The 20,551-nt window shown below is 37.0% G+C and overlaps 1 protein-coding gene across 5 annotated transcripts; it reads right to left on the reverse strand.

Annotated features, from left to right (window-relative positions):
* Positions 1 to 285: 285 nt before the first annotated feature.
* Positions 286 to 20,487, reverse strand: BORA (BORA aurora kinase A activator). Of its 5 annotated transcripts, none has more exons than XM_072850095.1 (13): positions 20,414 to 20,487; positions 19,222 to 19,392; positions 17,964 to 18,070; positions 14,226 to 14,271; positions 12,563 to 12,644; positions 11,254 to 11,319; positions 10,440 to 10,496; positions 8,862 to 9,079; positions 7,373 to 7,526; positions 5,750 to 6,351; positions 5,210 to 5,341; positions 3,480 to 3,657; positions 286 to 656 (listed from the first exon to the last, which is right to left on the reverse strand). In XM_072850095.1, exons 2-13 carry the CDS (start codon positions 19,375 to 19,377, stop codon positions 640 to 642), a joined length of 1,815 nt encoding a protein of 604 aa, XP_072706196.1. In that variant the 5' UTR covers positions 19,378 to 19,392; positions 20,414 to 20,487; the 3' UTR covers positions 286 to 639. The 5 variants fall into 5 exon arrangements, with proteins under 5 accessions (XP_072706196.1, XP_072706193.1, XP_072706194.1 ...); XM_072850092.1 differs by having other exon boundaries at positions 20,401 to 20,473; XM_072850093.1 differs by lacking the exon at positions 20,414 to 20,487 and adding an exon at positions 19,744 to 20,328.
* Between the last annotated feature and the right edge of the window lie 64 nt (positions 20,488 to 20,551).

Raw genomic sequence — 20,551 nt, forward strand, 5'->3', positions numbered from 1 at the left:
CACGATTCTAAAAGGCTTATTCGGAAACTTCAAAAATAAAACTTAGTTTCAAGACAGATGGACAGAGCACTGGATCTATAACTGGTACTGCAGTTTTAATTCAGCACCGTATATTAGAGTAACTGAAAGAATTTAACTGTATGAGAGCAAAAGCTTGCCTGGCCTGCTTCCTCTGCTCCCCAGTGCCCCCCCACCCAAACAATATACACATACATGTGTTACAGGCAGCACTCAGATGAAAGATGCTGCAACATGTAGCAAAGAAAATAATACAAACAATCTAGGTATGAGAGAGATGTCTTTATTCTGTTTCACTACTCAATTTACAATTATCCACGTTAAAGGACTCTCGTTAAAACTACAGAAATTAATTTAATGTAAACAATGACCGTTTTGTGCAACGTGTGCCAACCAATGTGTTAAGTACTAGAGAAACAGTGTGGTCAAATGATTTCCACAATAATCTGCACAACAGGTTTCTTCTACAAAACAATTATACAAACATAATAAAAGATACACACATTTTCATAAAATAAATAATTTCCATCTAATTGAAGACCACAAAATAGGACAGAAAATACCGGCAATTTATTTGGGGGGGGATCCTTAATTACTTCTCACATTCACTCATTCCTGCTGTTATTTTTCCCTTACACCTTTAAGAAAACATATCATCATAAAGAATAAAAAATTTTAATTAAAAATTAAAACCAAATCTTAATTATACATATCATGCCAAACAGTTCAGAAACAGATGGTAATTTGGACTACGCTGCTTCTCATCTTCCCCTTTACATTAACATTACTACTATTTTTAGTAATCACACTTGCAAAAATAAATCCTTTGTACAGTCCGGAAATCTGAAATTCACCCTTTAAATTGATTATTGTTAAAGAGAATTATCATGAGAAACAGAAAAGACACAAGGGCATAAATAACTTTTAAATCTCAGACAAGTCGTGCCTTGCTTTTAAACTACAAACCTTACAAACTAAAGCTAAGAATAATTTTGAACGCCCTATTCAATGAAGTCATTTTCCAGAAGTCTAAGTTGATTCTCTACTTTAACAAAATTCATCCCCTAAAAGTCATCAATTCAGTGTATTTCCAGCTTTTAGTAGGGCACTGTTTCAAGATCATGGAATAGGTAATTCGGGATGTTAGGTTCAATTTCTGTCAATCAGATATGCGTAACAGAAATACTGATTAAATTGCTATGGAAGTAAAAATAATGCATGTGATACTTTGCTTGTTAGAAATCTAAAGTAATTTTTTTTATTACTATTTTTGCAGTGTGAGAACTAAAACCAAATGATGCTTTATTGATCGTATAGAAGTTTCCCTGTTTCATAAGTATATTTTTCAGAAAGCCTTCACTGGTGACTTGTTAATGAAAATATTTCAAGAACTGTTCTATTCATACAATGCTTGTGCACAAGTCGCAGGTCTAACACATTGCTTTTTAATGCTATGCAATTCCGTTCATACCTCCCCTTTTGAGATTTTAAAAAAATGTTGTCAGTTGCCTTCAAATTTAGGTCTGACCAACTGTTTCAGGCTTAGTGTGCCAATAGCTACTCATCAGCCACGGTCTGTATCAGTTTGATACAAGCATTTCTGTGGGTTGTGAATGAAGTAGGAAGCAGAACTTCCATCCAGTATCCTGGGACTGGATATCCTTGCTATGAAAAAAGAGAAAGACCAGAACGGACTTTTCTTTTTGATTAATCCAACAAAGTTTACTTCAGAGCTCTACAAACACCGAGCCCTGAAATCTCAGTGTTTCCCCTATCTCTTCTTCCTCTCTCAGTCACTAGGGCTAGAAGATTATTACCATATGGTTTTTTCCCCATTCACATTGATGAATTCCAGAAGGTCCTTTTAAACAAATCCAATCAAATTTAACCAAAATTTGATTTGATTAGGCAAAGGGAGTTCTGGGCTTCCACACCGTCCTCACTCCATTACTTTTGTTCATCAATGGTTTTCTTGAGAGAATCAAGAGTTTGTTTATATTACTACTTTTTGCAATAAGTGACATGCAAAAATTAATTATATTTCTAAATCTTATCTAAAGATTGATAATTTCTGTAAGCAGACATAATAGTATCAGGAATTAAACGTAAGAGGGAAGTAAAAGTGTAATGGTTTACTTTAGCAGAAGGCAGGCTGCACCATTCTCTTAATGATGTACTGAGACCAATTAACCTTATTGCACCTTCTTATGTTCCTTCAAAAGGGTACCAGAGCATCAACTTGGACACAAGTGTTCTTAGGAGACACTGGTGGAGTCAGGTGATCACCTTCAAGATCAGTATTAATACAACTACTAAAGTAACACCACTATCATTTAATTTTTAAGTAACCAATAGTACAACTTTCTTAAGTACATGGTAAAGCTAACTGACAGATATGCAGTTTGAAGAGTAAGAACTGCTTGTTTAGGGGGAAGAGATTCTATTTTCCTATTACGAGATTTCCATCACCTGTCCTTTTCCTTGATTTCTGTCAAACTAAGGAAAAAACTGATCAAAGAACTGCCACAAGGCTTCTTCTGACATATAGCTTATTTTATTACTAAGAGAATTACACTTTTTTTTTTAATTGTGGAAACGTACATAATTTCCATAACTGGAATGGAGTTTTCATGCAGCTGTTCACAAGGAAAACTTAATTAAAAGGACTAGCTTGGTATTAAAATCAAAGCACCCCTTTTTAACAGTTTGCAGTCTACTATAAAACATACACATATTCCAGGGACCCACTTCTGGAATACTACTTTTACTCTTTCCTCATTAAAGTCACAGCTGAGTTTCATCACTCTTACTTTAGACTGATGCTGACAGACACTCACCCCCCTCCTGTTACCCCAGCCCCGCTCTCACCACAACCCCAGCAGTTCATCAGTTCTGTCCAGTGACTTTCTTGATACCACTACTAGTATTCCTGAAGCCACACAATAAATCTGATCAGGGGAAAAGCAATCCAAATCAAAACTAATCCTCCTTTCCTTTTACTCTCCCCCAAAGAAAAATTCCCCTCATGCCTTTAGGAGTTGTGTCTTAAAATGTAGGCATTTCTGCAGTTACATTGGCTCCTATGCAAGTTACCCTAGGTTTGCTCAGTCTAAAATATTCCTCTTGAAGCTGAAGTTACGTCCAAACTTTCAAAACAAGGCTCCTCATGGAATCTGCCCTAATCACAGCAGGAACAGAATTCTGAAAAAACACTATGGTTTCTTGGTACCAAGTCTAGCCCCCTTAATTTTCAAAAGGATCGCTTAATGATACCAATAAATTTGTTTATAAGACCTGAAAAAACCCACATTATTTAAAAAACTCCCTTAATATATACCAGACAATTTATTACATTTGCATTAAAAAAGCAAAATAGTATGTATAATCCATGTAATTGAGGTCATATATAAAAAACTGTATTAGACAACACAATTTAAGTTCTCCATCAGAAAACTACATACCATTTTTGTGAAATCCCTGAACTTGATTTTCATTTTTATGTTTCCAGGCAGAACTGTTGCAAGTTGCATTTTGACCAAATACTGTACTATGTGGTTTTGCTTTTTGGAAACAGGATTGCTTCTCTGGAGATTTTGCTCTCAGCAACTGATTGTCCTTATGGTTTAAAACGGAACACTCCTAGGTTAATAAGGAATAGTTAATTTTAAAACCATTTTGACAAAAATTCCCCAAAAGAAACAAGATCCAAACTTACTATCTGAAAATTTCAAGTTACAGTTAGTACGTTAGCCTCCCATCTCTCCCCTTCTGAAATAAAAAAGAAATTCAAGATAATGTTTTCTCTCCACGTATCTTTGAGACATGCCGTCAGCAAGAACCTCCCTTCAGAGCACACATGCTCTGAATGAGCCAGGCTGGATTCTTTCATCCAGCAACGTCCACGCTTTTTTCTTTTCATTCTCTGTGGGTTCTCTGTTGTGAGAGTTGAATGAAGTACTAAATGCCACCACACTTAAATCCTAACCCAAAATGCAAAGTTTGGCTTAGTCAGGATCTAGCAACTGAAAGACTAGCAGTGGGAGAAGACAGCTGCATGACATTGGTGAGTCTCTAGGACAGGTTTGATACTAGACAATTCATTCTGATTAATACATTCATGTGTATAATCCATGTCCAACAGGGTGACTGGGGCAAGACCTCAGAGTAGATAGGTATTTCTAGACATTAAAGATGAAATATCCATCTATTCTTCCCATAAAGGCACAGTTATGCTAATCTTAAATGAGCAGAGTTCAAAATTGATGTCAGTGGTCTACAAGACACCATCAATCCACTCTTTACCTTGGCAGAGAAGTGGCTATTAGCATGTCAGATACAGAAGTGAAGTCAGGGCTGAATGGGCTTAACCTGAGTCTTTTTATAATCTGGTACTACTGGTCAGTACTGTCTCCCGTTCAACGACTGTAAACAATGTCAAGTAGTAGACCATAAACTATTAAGTTTATAAGACCGTAAGACCATAATTACTAAACGAGAGGAGATGATCTTTGCTAATCTTCGCTCCCTCCTCCAAAGAAACTAGCCTTGCTTCCCACTCTCTGGAAGAAGTAGAACTCCTTCCCATCAGTCACAAGATTAAGAGATTGGGAACCTTGCTAGATATGTATTGTCTTTTGTAGTTTGTTTTGTTTTTAAGATAGGTCAAAGGGCTTGGAATCAAAAGACTGTACCTAACCAGAAAGTTCCCCACCAAGTCAGCATGCCAGGTATGGTCTAGGAAACTTGAGGTTAGTTTATGAAAAGAAGCAGCTGACAATTTTTCCCCAAAAATGTGCTTCTCCACAGGCACACATTTAAAAACTCAGCAATAAAAATAAAACAACAACAACAACAAAAAAACAGGAGCAAGAAAAACAGAAACAAAATTAAGAGACTACATACATCAGAAGCCATGAGCAGCCTCACAACTACCTTTTATGCACATACTTCAGTTTGCTCTCAAACTACCTTTGCCTTTGTCATAAAACACATTAATTTTATTGCCAGCTTACAATATTTGTCCTGCATTTTTTTCCTTGTTTTCAACATAATACTTGAAATGATGCTACATGCACTCTCTTATCACCTGACGGTCTCTCCTCTCACTCAGGCTCCCTGCAACTGAATAAAATAGGGAATGGATGCTTTAGATGGGAAGCCTATCACTTTTGTATCACAGTTTTACTCCTACCTTTGTTCTAAGAAGCTGAGATTTATTCTGAAACATGTTAGTATTCACGTCATTTTCTCTGCAACTGTTTTCAGCCCCCGCAGTATCCATAATGCTGCTTCCACAAGTCTGTGTATTATAACCACTGTCCACCTGAAAGCAAGAAGCAGGGCTTTAAAAATGTACTGCAATTTATCACCAATAAACGCCTCAGATAATCAAATGCAAGTCATATCGGGTAACAGAACTTAATCCAACAAACCAAATACCATCAGTTAATAACACAAGCAAATTTTAAACAGGTCTGTCAGAATTAGTTTGGATTAAGTTAAACATATTACTGTACATAGTAACACAAAAATCATTTATAATTGCTATGCTGACTCCACTGAGAGATGAAAAAGGGGGTGAGGGGGAAGGAATAGAAGTCACAATACCACCTGCATGCCACATCCAATAAGAGGAAATAGACAATTACTTCCAGAATGGTACGCATACTAAAAAAGTTAGTTATGTTGAGCTCAGTTTTACAGAGAAGCAAAAAAAGATTTTTATTTTTACCTGAATACTACTGTTGTCACAAGGAATTGCGCTGCTTTCTGCAAGAGGTGACATGCACATGCGGGAGTTTTCAATACTAAAAGTAATCCCTGTCATAAAGCTGGTCATTGGTGCATTGCTATTGCCAATTGTTTCTTTTATCCAAGCATTTTCCTCTGACACTTCAGCTGCATCAGCCATATCTACAGTATTATTTTCCTTTGAACCTTCTATATCCTGAAATGACGACAACCTTTGATGACAAGCTTCTGAGTGATCTGGTGCAATAGACACAGTTGCTACCACGAGATGTGTACCATGTGCAAAAGTATCACCATCTTGCTGACATAAGTTTATTCCATTATCCATTTCTGGGAACCGAGCTTCTGCTGGAGAAGCATTTTCCTTGTCTTCCTCATCCTCACTATGATTTTCAACTGCAATTGGTATTCTAATGACAGAAGTCTGATACTGGGCAGTTCCTCTACATGCTCCAAGCCTCATAGGAGAACAATTTTTAATTGGAGAACAACCATCTATATAAGGACTTCTTGTATTTGGGGATGTCAGTCTATTTGAGGAAGAAGGAATATCTGGAGAACGAAATGTAAGTTTTCTTTGGTCTGTCCACAGAAGAAAGAAAAAAAAGAAAAAATAACAAAGTTATTCTATTAGATAGCAGATGGAGTTAATGTCATCATCCTCAAAATCCTACAGTCCTTTGAATACTTATAGTCAACTACATAGTATTTCACTGAGCACTGCCTCCCGGCGCCAAGGGGGAGTTTAAACTGCATTGAAACTATCATGGTAAGGGCAAATTTTTATCCCATTTTTGCCACCAAATTTGTTTCCCATGACATAGTTTGTTGTTTCAGAGGGCTTGCATTTTCAAATGGCAATACCACACACTGTTCACAGGAAAAATGTGTGAAGGCTGGTTCTGTGGCTTTCTTCTGAAAAAAAAATATATGATTACACATATTCTATAGGCATTTAAAAAAATTTGGGCTAGCAATAAAATTTTCAAGAAAATCAAACCTATGCAATCTCCATATATAACAGTGTTGAAATACCACAAGGCTCATCAGAGCAGTCACGTATAAACGTGGCGTTAAGTCTCTCCAGGCAATGGACGAAACATAAAATACTGACTTTTTCTAGAGCAAGGAGGACACAAAATGTTCGTGATTTCTTCGACAGTCAGTTTAATTTCAAATAATCTTGATGATCACATGATTTGAAAACTCAAGCTCAATATTCTTTGCCCAATTAAAATGCTTCAGGTTGGGCCAAATCAGAATTGTGACCTGACTTAGTTCAGGCATATGGCTTTAAACCCCCTCCTCACACTAGATTAATCCTTTAAAATTTCTTCATTCCTTTTAGGTCTCAATTCCTTCTTCTAAAACATTTTCCCTAGCTGATTTTTTGAAAGCAGAGTTTTTGCAAGTGCACTTCACTGTTTCACATTAAGATATTTCACTGCTAAACAGTAAATGTGTCATATAGGAGGAGACTGCTGGTCTGCCAAGCACAGTAACTTGTCTCCAAACAGAAAAAAGTTCCAGTAAGAATGCAGCAGTTTTTATAATCAAAATATATAAGTCAAGAAAGAATATTACATATACAATTAAACCATACCTGACAGTGGTGTCTTTCTTATGTGAAAAGCAATTGGTGAAAAAGTAGGAGAACCATTATGTGCAGGAGACCCCTCTGGAAATGTGGGACTGGTTATACTTCCGAGACTATAAGCCCTTGTTCCTCCCTGAATAGGACTTGAGGAAAACTGACCCTTCAGTTAAAAAAAAAAAAAAGGCACATATTTTCATAATGTAAACTTTGACTAATAAGTATATATAAAAAGTGTTCTAATTAAAAAGCTTAATATGGCAGCACTGAGGAAAACTAATCCTGTACAACTGTACAATGAGAAGCTCTATCATTAGTTTAGCTTAAATATTCCAGTTGCAACTCTGCACTTGGACTTTATGCCTCCACATGGGAAAGAGCAATGGACTCAAACTGTCACATAATATGAACTAAGAATATAATATCCATTATATTTAAGAACTATGACAAGCCTAAACAGGGAATTGATGCTATCCATTTATATAGTCAAATATTTGATCTCAATTTCTTACTCTTAACAATGCAGATGAAAGCCAGCCACTATTTATATTTTAATGGAATCCATATTATCTGAATTATTTAACTCAGGAGCAGACAAAATACTTTTCCTTAAGAAAAAAGAATAGTGGTTGTAATCTTGCTTAAGAGTATGATACAAAAAGAAAAGTCACTTCTATCAGTATAATTATGTTGTAGGAATTCTTTACTAGGTTACCACAGTAAGGACTTTTTTTTTTTTTGGTAAGCCACATTCTTGCTGGGGTACCTTTTTTCCGTGCACTTCAGCTGCCAAACAGATGAAACCATACCACCTAAAACAGTTTAGCTGTGCTATGTCCACCTGGGAATAAGATTCATCTCGCTTAATTTAAAAAACAGACATTATGTTCTGTGTTCTAATAAATGTCTATTCATCTGAAATCTCTGGTCAATGGAAAAGAAAAGAGCATATTTATCACTGCATTCAAAGATCCACAAGCCATTTATTCCACCATAAATGAGTTTATGAGCTATAAGGGAAATAATTATATCACCTGTTCATATCGACTAGTATTTTAGACAGCAGTTCATGGATTTAAACGGGCCTTTTTTTGTATACACATTTTATGAAAAGGAAGTAGGAATTGATACATATACAAGACTTGCTGAAAGCATGTTGAAACCATTTTTTCATAACATAAAATTAAAGCATAATTCCTTCTACACAAAAGAACAGCAGCACAGCATAATAATTTGATATAATAAGAAGTCAGTAATATATTCTTTCAAGACTTTTTTTGGTTACAAATTTTTTCTGAAATTGGAATTTGAAAAAAAAAGAAAACCACCACCTTTGGTCTAATACCTACTCTCTCATAAAGCAGTTGTAGCTTATTAAAAACATGGGTGTTCATCTTGTGAAGTCTGTTAGAACTCAGAATCGGTACAGCTTGCTCTGAGAACTACTCTTGTGCCAGCTAAATCACATCCCATCCAGCCCCCAAAACAAGCTACTTACTGAACTAGATGTTTCCAGAGGGCTTCTGCACCGGACTGGAGATATGTCAATTGAACAAAGCACTCCAAGTGGCTGACTACCGCATGGACTATGCAGAGAAGGGGACAAACACTCAGATACGCTTCCATTTTCTTCTAAAAACAGCTTTCTTCTGAGTGATGAAGAGCTCAGATTTTCCTGAGACTGATCTGCAAATTCATCAGTCCTAAAATATTCACCTAGAAACGTGGAGGAAAAGTTGTTTTCAATAGGAATGCAAGAAAAAAAAATTATCTTCCACTACAGAGACATAGATAACTAAATTAAAACATTTAATCCCATTTACCAATACAGCAAGGAATTAATCTAATTTAGGCACTTATCCCAAAGGATCACTTGTTATCATTACAAGAAGTCCACTCTGTCCACCAAGGTTCCACTTCTGCCTATCATCCTTTAATACTAAAGTCTGCATTTAAAAAAAAAAAAAATTGGCTAGCATCTAATTACTGTATTCTTAATAATCCCAAAATTGTATTCTTCTTCATATTTGAGTTGTGGAAAAGAGGTATTATACTACCCAAGCAAAACTAGACCCTTTTTCAGGTCTCCCATAGGCTTTGACGGTCATCGTGATACATCCAAAGGGAAACGAGATTCAACTCCAAGAAAGTCAAAGCAGTTGGCAGTTTACAGCAGAAAAGCATACAGATGTTAACAAAGACCCATTCAAATATGTTGAGACTTACCAGATTATTTTAGTTTTTTGCTCTTGCTCTATTCTAATTGGATTTTTCTTGTAGAATAAATTTTTCATTAATTCACAAACTATGCATTGATGGAATAATTTGTTAAGATGAAACACAAAAGCAATAGATATGGTTCTGTTTTTCTGTTTTAATTTTGATGACCCACAATCAGGGTTGTGAACTTCAATAGTGGGATAGAAGCATGCAGCCAAAAACCTCTAAGCTGGCTATACCCACTATTCCCATATATGAGCTGTAAGAACAGGCCTTTCCTGCCCCCTTGCCTGTGAAGCTGGCAGCAATGGCTTGATGTGGCAGTTATAATCAGACACTTAATCTGGACTCTTGTCTCCCCACTCAGAGGTGATGGCTATTTTGCCACCACATAACTTCTAGTCACCACCACGGCTTCAGTTAAATTAAAGGCACAGAATTATAGCATAGCTTTGCTCAAGGCAAGGTTCGGCTATAAGCCTCATGGCCAGCAATCTGTAAGTCAAACAGCTCTGCTAAATTAAATAACTGCTCTATTTGGGGGAGGCAGGGGGCATCTTCTACTAACTACCTTTTATGCATTCAGAATTGTTAATCAATTTCCAATTGTCTTCCATATCCCTCTTTTATTTTTATGCATCCAAATTGTACATTTAAATCGATACATTCAAATCATATCATTTAAGTCAGATGTCCCATGCAACATGCAGTAACTGTCTATTTAGAACACATATTTAAAACTTGCATTCATACATTAGGTTTTCAACATTTCATAAGATAAAACAACCCAGCAAACAATAAAAAAATGAGTTTTCTATTTACAGTTATAATTAAATTTAGATATGACACGACATACCTAGTATTTTCTCTAAATTAAAATCCACTGGCAAAGACAGTACTGTCTGACAAGCAGCTGCAATGAATAAAACCAACAAAATTAGCTTGCAGTGACCTTTTACTATAACTGTAGAAGCAAAAATTCACTTTCAAATTGCATTGCAGTTGAGCTATTACTGTTACAGTTGCAATAAGGAAAAGTGTTAATTAAAGCTAGGATTCTGATTTGACAACACTATATGCAGCACACTCAGGCCTAAAGATAAAAAAAAAGCAATGTAACAAAAAAGCCTCTAGAGAGGCATTCTCAACTGAGGAGAGAGGTCTCTGAAGAAAGGAAGGATTCAAAAGGAAATTGGAGAACGATCATCAAAACACCCTGGGGAAAAACACTACCTACTTATCTAAAATGAAATAGTTTAAAAGAAGTCTTAAGATTTCTGCTATTTATTTGGCAGAGAAAATAATCAAGATTCTCTAACACAAGATGATCCAACACATTAAAGTTTTCTTGAAACTGTAATTTACCCATAAACCTGAGGCTTATATTCACGTTTTAATTCAGAAAAAGTGCATACATTGAGTTGGAAAAAATGCACTCTACAGTCTACAGAGTTCAGTTTTTACTTCTGAAAAATGTGAAAGAGTATTAACAGAATTAAACTACTATGAGAAATTGATATTAAAATTAATAGTACCATACAGTTCAGGAAAAATTAATTCTACAGGAATATTAACAAAAAATCATTCCCTTTTGAAATTAAATAGCCATTAAAAATGGGTTATTTCGCTTCAGAGAAAGCCTGTCATTTCAGACGTTGCCTTTTACCCACCATTGCTTTTCCCAGGCTGCAAAGTTAGCTGTCTTCCAATTGGAGAAATGTTATTTAGATCTATGGCTGTAAAACAGATAAGAACTTAAATTTAAGCATGCATTGCATATCGAGTTTTGAAATCTAGCAGCAGTAAGTTTAGCAGTAAGTGTATTTAATACAACTAAACAAAATTTCTGCATCAAAGTTTGGAAGAGATTAGAAAGGACTACTGAAGAAAGGTTCCCATTATAGCTGATGAAAAGAATTTCAGTACCTTTCTAGTCAAAAAACGCTTACTGAAGTAGAACCAACTTTGCCCAAATCTTTGTCTCCCGCAGCCTCCTCTACATTACAGAGGTTTAAAACAAACTCAGTTTATGCTTAGCCAAACAGGCTGTGTTCAAGTAAAACACATTTCCAGAAAAATCCTGCAGTCTAACTTGAAGACAAAGATGAAGAACCTAATGCTCCACTCTTTTTACAGAGCTAAGGAACACATTAGCCTATTTTCTTTCCCACTCACTTTCCCAGGTCTAGGATTGTGGCTCTGCCCAAGAAGTGACGATCTTATAACTGACAATTAAAAATATACTATCCACAAGCTGCATCTCCTTGATAAAATATTTTAACAGCTTAGCCTCTTCCAAATCTTGCAAAAATCCCCAAACACTTAAGAATTTCCTACCAAACAATAATGAACGCAAACAACACTTCATAGCTGATGTTTGTCCAGCTTGTAATCCATGTACTATGTATTCTATTGGTTATATAGAAACTTTAATAACAGCAGCATTAATAATAAAATCTAATAATGGGGTAAATGAAATAAATTTAGAAAACCCACAACCCTACGTACAGTGACAGTCAGCTAGCAGGACATTAAGAGGACAACAGGAACCTATGTAGCAAGTAAGGGTAGAAAAATATGGAATTCATTTCCCATATATTTGTATTTGCCAGAAAGCAGTCAGAATAAGTCAGATGTGCAGACATCAGAAGAAAAGTGTGAAGTAGAAGACATGGCTATTACCAGTATTGACGCAGCAAAGTTGTGTGTGTAAATTAAACTGGTTGAAGACAGGCTATGAAAGGAAAAAGACTTAAGAACAGGAACCAAAATAACAAAAATGAAAAATTATGTCAGATTCTGGATTAATAAATGATTCTTAAACAAAGAAAGAACTTGGAGAGAACAGCTAAAAATCTATCAGTTATGCCATCTTTTATCATTGTTTCTTAAAATTTAAATTGAGGTTAAAAAAAAAAGATGCTTGATAATTTCTCCAAAAAGTAGATAATTTTGCGTGGACACACAAAAGCAACTTACATTTAGTTGAATTAAACTGAGAAACTTGCTTGCCTTCATGTTCAGTCCAAGGAGAAGGAACTATGAGTCTTTTTGTGAAAAACTAGAGTAGAATAGAAAGAAACCATCTAAGCATTTTTAAAAATTGGAGCCTCAACTAATTTAGGTTAGTACCCCGAACAAGAAAAATTTAAGTCGTACCTTTTGCTACTCAAGATCTATTATTTAAGAACTTTAACTCTTCTTTCCCCCAAACCTATAAAGATAGTTATCCCTTATACCCAAAATATATTTCATTATTTCAGGCCCAGAGAGGTTAAAGGAAAAACAATTTGATTTGAAGACGACCCCCAAGCTCTTTATGACATGTACCACCTCAGATCTTTCAAGTCTGCAGAGTGAAAATTGTATTAAAGTTTCATTTAACACTAATTACTCATTTAAAAATTTGTATTTTCTCTACCATACTTATTGCACAGTAGTTTAACATAATTCTTTTCAAATTTTCAGATTGTTAAATTGTTGTATTTTAATAATTGAGCTATTTCGCAGAAGAGACACTGCAGTAACAGTAAAAGCAGCTGAAAACCAAGGGTTTTTGGAATCATTGTTAGTGTATTTGGCTAAACTGGTTAGCAGTGAAACATTTACGAGTACTGGCACTTCAGTCTTTTTCTCTGAACCAGAAACGGTATCTGCTGTCACAGTTGCACTCTAGAACACCCTGATGCTGAGGAGATGAACGCTATTACATAGCTTCAAGAAATACAAGGCAAATCCTGTTCTTGCAATAAAAGCAAGACTCAAAGCAAATGAAAAAAACTCAGCTTGAAACACCCAACTATTAAAGGCATAATTTTTATCAGAGACACAGTTTCCAGCTGTTCAGCAGCATAATCCATCAGCTTATGCCTCACAAAGAAGAAATACCCTTTTTAATGCAGATTTAGAACAACAGAGTATCTTAGCTGCAGGTCGAGTACATAGCACCTTTATGGAATCATAAACATATTTTTTGTTTATAGGGACAGAAACTGATAACAGCATGATACAATATAAAAAGGTCAATAACACTAAGGAAGATTTGTCTATCAGAGCCTTATTTTATTTTTTTAAATTGAAATAACATTGAAGATTTCTACAGTGAAGATTTGAAACACTTTACTTTTCCTTCTCTGCTAGACAAATGGATAGTAAAAAATAAAATTAAAAATGGACAGAAAGAATTACAAGCTACGAGAGAAAGTCTTGCCTCCAACTAAGCAGACTTTGGAAAAACAAAAAAATCACCAAGGTTCTGCTATATTTTTAAAAAGGAAATAAAAGAAACTAAGCCACCTAATGCTAACAGTTACTGTAAAACCCCAAACACTCAGTCATTATTTTTTAACCTTAAATTAACTATTTATAAGAATTATCTTACAGCTACATTCCCACTAGCCAAGCAACATGAAAGAAAAAATCTGCTGGTTTGACCTACAGGTGTGTGAAATAAGATGGGAAGAAAAAGACCACGTGGATTCCAACTACAACCGCAAGAGATGAGGACACAAAATTACTTTCTCACCGACCAGTAAAATATAACCGGCTTCTGGGTTTTGAAATCCTATAATAGACATGGATCTTTTTTGCAGGTATGTAGCTAAAACAAATCAATACATGATAGCATAGAAAGTTTTATTACCTCCTCAATGGCTTTTTGCCTTCTGTCTTCTGTCTCCTTATCAATTCTAAGTAACAAATGAAAAACAACTCAATTATCAAAGCCATCCCATAATTGGAAAAAACAGTTAAGTCCAACCATGTTATCTTTTACAGATGCTTAAGAGAAACATTATAAATGAAATTGCACTAAACCCTAAATCTTATGATGTCTTCACTGTTGTACGCAATGATCTCACACTATAAATTTAGAAATACAAATGCACTTCTCAGTTACTTCAGCTAATTTGAAAAAGATCTGTACTATTTATAAGTATGTATTTACAAATCTTCTATTTACTCCTTGTATCAGCAAGTATTTTTAGCTGGACAAAAACTCAATCATAACTAAATGGATTATTTTGGAAGATCAGTTATGCTGAACTTGCCATATGAATAGACTTTGCTATTAAAGTTGCCATGAGATTAGGTTCACAAAGAATCTCACTACAAAATCAAGCAGAATAAAAAACTGAGCTGTAAGGAACAAAAGGGCAACAGAAGATACTTCTGGATTGTTTGTGTACTTGAATTCCTGATACAGCCCACTTTCCCAGCACAGAGTTCCCCCTTTCAAATAGCTAGTCTACCGTATTTTCTTCAGTTCAGGATACAATATCGTATTTCAGTTTGAATTAATTAACACATTGCCTCATGCAGCTTTTAACCTAGTTTTTTAAAAAAATGTTGTTACATCAACCATCTTCAAATGACGAGTGAGATTCTACATTTATACTTCCTTTAACTGTCACCTTCAAGTCTCACGTTCAGTTACTATGTAATTTATAAGCGTCAAAAAATTTTACAATGAATATTCATCATTGTCTTAGCTGAATCACGTAATACTTTCATACACAGTTAGTATACCTGAATTACCCTTGAATAATTTTAGAAATCAGTCAGGTAACAGACATCATTACCTACACGAACACATGTAGATGTACCTAATACACACATAAACTTTCCCTCACAGTTTTCTTTCTTTGATGCTAATCGACTTTGAAGAGATCTGCAATACTCGGACATGCCATCTTCAACTATGTCTGCCTAGATGATGCTAAAGTGACAGTTCTATGAAGACACTTGCATGAAATTCAGTTATTGTACCAAAAAAAAAAGCATACAATCATTGTATATTTATGCATAGCAGATCACAAGTAATAAGCAACTTTACAAGCCAGGTTCCAAAGGAGAAACAGGAGAACTGGGAAAACAGCTCCCACTAAAAGTTCTGGTTAGTGCAGAAGAGGACGTTTTTTCTTTAGTGTATAACTCCAGGAAAATAACAAAGTGAAAGCATCATATGTATTTAACAAAAATAAAAACAAGCCAGTCTTGTACGCAACTTCAAGCAACAGAGCGCTTGCAACTGTGACACACATTATGCAAGATGCAGTACAGATGTTTTTTAATACTTAACATATAATAGCACAGCATCCAATTTAGAAACATTCAACTTCTACCAGTAATAATAAAAAAGGAAGAGGAAAGTTTGTGGACAAGTCTGTGTCACTGTGTCTGCTCAATTACTAACAGACTCTTTTTCACTAACACAGTCTGCCAGAAAAAAGTTCTCCTAATGATTTTATAAGCAGTGCAATAAACACACAGCACATAGACGATGCCCAGTTTATGGAAACAGTAATACTGCACAAAATCAAACCTGCATGTGATACACACCTGGACTTTGCAAAGTACTCATGAGCTTTTACACTGTGCTGCTACCCAAACTGTTTTCACTACGTAATGGAGAATTAACAGTTTGAATATTTATACACCAAATTTCTTATGCTTGTGGTTCTTTGCAACTAATTGAGAAAAATGACTTGTTAACAAGCATTATTAAAATGGAGTAGATAGGTTGTGTAACATTATGCATGGGCTTCAAAAACTCAGTTCTTTTATCAGGAACTTTTAATGTCAAGAGCTATATTTATGACACTTTAGTTTCCACAAAGCAATATTTATGAAATGTAAATTAAAATCAGTTGCCATACGAAATCACACACACACACATATATATGCATTTAACCATGTACAGTTTGCAGCCACCAGAAATAACCACCTCAGTCTGTACTACACTGAAACACACAAGCATGGACACAGCAAATCTACACATAGACAAACTAACCTCTTTCTAGTCATATCAGATGATTTAAAAAAAAAAAAATCAATCACAGTGGGTATGAAACAGTGGGACAGACTGAAGGGTCCCACTGAGACAATGCATGTTTATATCTATAGGCCATGCCACTAATCATCATTGGAATTGTCACCCATGCCATCTAAATTAAAGCTAGTTTGTGTGTGTCCTAATAGGCTTCCAGAAACAATGCAATCAACTCCCTGAAAACATAAGGCGTAAGGCTTTATAACATTTTAAAAGCATTAGAGTCCGAAACCTACTGGCTGCTAGAGGAAGCCCAGGAAACAAACATGTTAAAAGAAATAATATTGACATTAAGACATGGTGATTCACAGATACAGCTGAGGACAGTTATATTCTTTCTACATCTCTACTGTAGCAAGAAATTCATATTCCTTCTTCTACCTCTTCCTTTTCAAAAAGAGTGATGTAGGTTCAGTCAGACACTAAGAACAATAGGTCTAATTCACAATATTTTTTTTACTATGAGGGTGGCGAAACACTGGAACAGGTTGCCCAGAGAGGTGGTAGATGCCCCATCCCTAGAAACATTCAGAATCAGGTTGGACGGGGCTTTGAGCAACCTGATCTAGTTGAAGATGCCCCTACTCTTGCAGGGGGGTTGGACTAGATGACCTTTAAAGGTCCCTTCCAACCCGAACTATTCTATGATTCTATGAATATTCAGAGGACTCTTGCCCTAAATAGCCCTCTGTCTGGGTTTCACATCACTAACAGGACTTGAAAGTCCTATAGGCATAAACAGGATGGAGGATTGTTTTATTATTCTATTACTGCGGTGCTTCATGCCACGAGGTGCAATTATTTGTACAAGTTCGTATCCGAGAAGTGTATGGGAGCATCTACAGGATTCACCATTGTGGCCTTCCCTTGACTACCTTCACTTGGCATGTTGTTCTGTACTATCAGTGTGTAAGACTATCCCTCAAGATGAGCTGTGAATACCAAGCCTGTTTTACTTACTCATTTGTTTTCCCCATGGAAGTTATTTTCAGAGAAAGGAAAAAGTTGAGATCAAGATCCCCAAATTATTTCAAGTAATTAGCCATCTCCTTCTGCTCAAAGACAGCAAGCTTATTGGTCTTCCCTCCTTCACATTAAGCCCAATCTATACCTTTCAAAAAGGGTACTGGCTTACCTAGCTACCTTTCCCAGCTCTACCCTTCTGCAGGAGTCCCAAAGACCAAAGAAGCCTACAGTTCATAGGTCTCAGTATGGAACACTCTGAGAAGATAAACTGTGTTGTGACAAGGAGCAGGAGAGGTAGCTTGCTAACAATCACTGGCAAGACATTTTCTTGCTTCCGTTGACTGCTTTTATCTGGCTGTCTTCCAAACTGCAATCAGAGCGGATCAGCAATTCTTAACATTAAAAAAGAGCGACACAGAGGCAGCCTCATCTAAATATTATATCCACATCAGGGACACATAAAAATCTTTGTTAAAAGATTTGAATAAAAAGTCTTTAATGCTGTGTTGAAATGTCAATAAAGCAAAAGAACAGTGTTCTAGTATTCAAGCTAAGTTAACTGCATAAAAACAGATGGTAAGTTACCTAGCATGACTCAAATACATTGCTTGGCGTCGAACATCTTCAGAGTCAATTTCCACAGGATTTATTAGAGCAAGCTGATCAATAGACCATCTAAATTTTCCTGGTGTCTAAAAAAAGAAATGGACATCTTAATGCTTGCTAATCTAAAAAGATAAAAATAAAACCACAGGACAAATCTCAATGGAACAACGCAATCATAACTTCCATATAGTTTCTGTCAAAGACAATCAAAAGAGTTTCTATTCAAATGATCTACTTTTAAAAAAATGAGTAAGTCAATCAGGCTTCTTTATCTTGGTAGTGGTATTACAATGATTTACAAGATAATATAAAGTGGAAGGTTATAGCTAATATTTACAAACTGAGGTTTCGATTTTTTCCTCGATTTCTGAGGACAGATCTACTAAAGACACAGAACTTGGGATAAAATTTAGTTGCTTCTAGATTGCCACAATCAAAATTGTGGTTCCATGAAAACCCCGTGTCCATACCTAACCTGAGTTATCCAAATAATAGAGCAGCCTTCCTTTCACCTCACATTTCCAAAAAGACTTAGGAGTTGCCGCCCCATATGCGTCCTGCAAAGTCTCCCCCATAATGCCATGCATAGTGCACAACAAAACCCAATTCAGAAATAAAGCAGCTTCACCCCTTTATTTAACACTTAGTTACAAAGTACTGTTCAAATATCTGTTTGAAAAATGATCTACCAAGTGAGTCTTTTTAGTTTCATTAGCACAGCATCGTCTCTACAGCTTATCAGAAAATAATTCCAACTGCAAACCAGAATGTAATTTGCAACTAAAAAACGTTATATATACACAAAATCATTAACTTCATTCTGTGAATATGCAAACAGCTCACAACAGAAGTGCAATTAAGTTTTACTTGCATCCAAGTCTGCTTAGTGTGTAAGTAGGAACTGGTTTTTTCCCCACTTTAAGTGGGACAAGAACACCACATCCAACAACTGTCCTTCATCTACTTTCAACTGTTTTTGGCACTTAGCGGGTATATGCTAATCTACTGATTCACTTAATATATAAAGAAAAAAACCAAACAGGAAAGTAGGAAGACTAAGTGACAAAGTTAGCATTAAAAGCAGCATACTCCTGAATCAGAAGAAACACCAAATGCCACCAAAATTCTTTGGCTTAGTATATACATTAAAGTATGCTAAATAAAATACACTTTTTATTGCATTTCAAAAAATTAGCACTACATCTATATAGTTACACAACTAAAGACTAGATCTTACAGATGAGGATTTTGTTGATCTAAAGACTGAAGGACTGGAGACAATCTGCTCCTGAAGAGTATAATAATCACTGGGACTTTCAAAAGGATTCAGGACTGTGACTCGTCCTGGAGTTTCTGGTGTTATCTGCATTTTAGCTTCTTTTGTATCACCCATAACACTAAGCTATACCTGGAAAAGAAAGGAGAAGAAAAATTAAGGAAAAAAAAAAGGAAATTATAATTTTGACTTTTTAGGGTCATCCTGAAGGTTTTGAGAAGAGGTGATCAATCATTTTTAAGGAGCCAGAAACATTTAAAAGACTAACAACAACGAAGTTAGCTTTGGCTTAGACCTACTGACATGTGAAGCTGATAAACAAGGCTGATACGATGAACAACTAAAAATAAATAGAACCCACGAAAACGAGACAAGAAAGGACACTGAAAAGCCGATTAAAAAAAACCCCACACCACCAACAACCACCAGAAGAAACAAACCGGCGATGAAGCCAAATACATTCCTGGAGAGCAGCTCACATACCAAACGCTGGCACTCAAGGGCTTCAGAAGCAGAGGTATTACTGGACTGTGGGTAGCACAGGGACAAGCTCGCCGGGTGCCCCTCACTGCTAGCCAGCCCTGCGCTAGCCACAAGCCAAGAAGCAAGCACAGAAGGAAACGGCGGGCCACAGCCACAACGGCGAGACGGGGCTGCCGGCAAGCCTGTCGTCCCCACCGGACCACACCAGAAGCTTCTAGTCGCAGGCAGCTAACGCGGGGCGGTGGGAAGCAGCCGTGCCGGCCGCTGGGGAGGCGCCCGGTGCTGCCCGTACGGCCGGGAGAGCCGCGGAGGCAATAACGCCCTCAGAGAGGTCTCGCTTCGCTCGGGCGCTAAAACCGCCCCCCCGCCGGGCCGAGGCCAGCCCCAGCCCCCGAGGGGCTCCGGAAGGCGCCACCGCTCCCTCCCACAACGGAAGGGGGGAAGAAGGGCCGGCGAGTCTGCTGTTCCCCGCCAGGCCGTGCCCCGGCAGCTCCCTCGCCTACGGTGGCAAAGGGGACGGGAACCCCAGGGAGATGCCCCCCTCAGGGCAGCCCCTTGTCCCTCTCCCCCCCAGGACGGCGTCACCGAGCCCCGCCCCGAGCCACTCTCCTCAGCCCCAAGCAGCTGATGCGGGGCCAAGGCCCGCGCCGCAGCTACCTGCCGCCGTTACCGGGACGCCGCTGCGCCCGCTCATGCTCGCCCAGATCACAGCTCCCGCCTCCGCCGCGCCGGGCGGCTCTTTAACTAGCCCCGCCCCTCCCGGGCTCTGCCCAATCACGACGCGCAGCCTCCGCTGCCAGGCCAATAG

This window comes from Ciconia boyciana, chromosome 1 (genome assembly GCF_034638445.1).
Source record: "Ciconia boyciana chromosome 1, ASM3463844v1, whole genome shotgun sequence".
Taxonomy (NCBI): Eukaryota; Metazoa; Chordata; class Aves; order Ciconiiformes; family Ciconiidae; genus Ciconia; species Ciconia boyciana.

Bases quoted from the DNA above. Each gene is read 5' to 3' on its own strand.
- BORA (XM_072850095.1), bottom strand. From the start codon at position 19,377: ATGGGTGATACAAAAGAAGCTAAAATGCAGATAACACCAGAAACTCCA. The intron at 14,272-17,963 runs GTAACTTACCAT...TTTGTTACTTAG, and splicing joins ATGTATTTGAGTCATGCTAG to AATTGATAAGGAGACAGAAG. The intron at 9,080-10,439 runs GTATGTCGTGTC...CCACGTTTCTAG, and splicing joins TAATTTAGAGAAAATACTAG to GTGAATATTTTAGGACTGAT.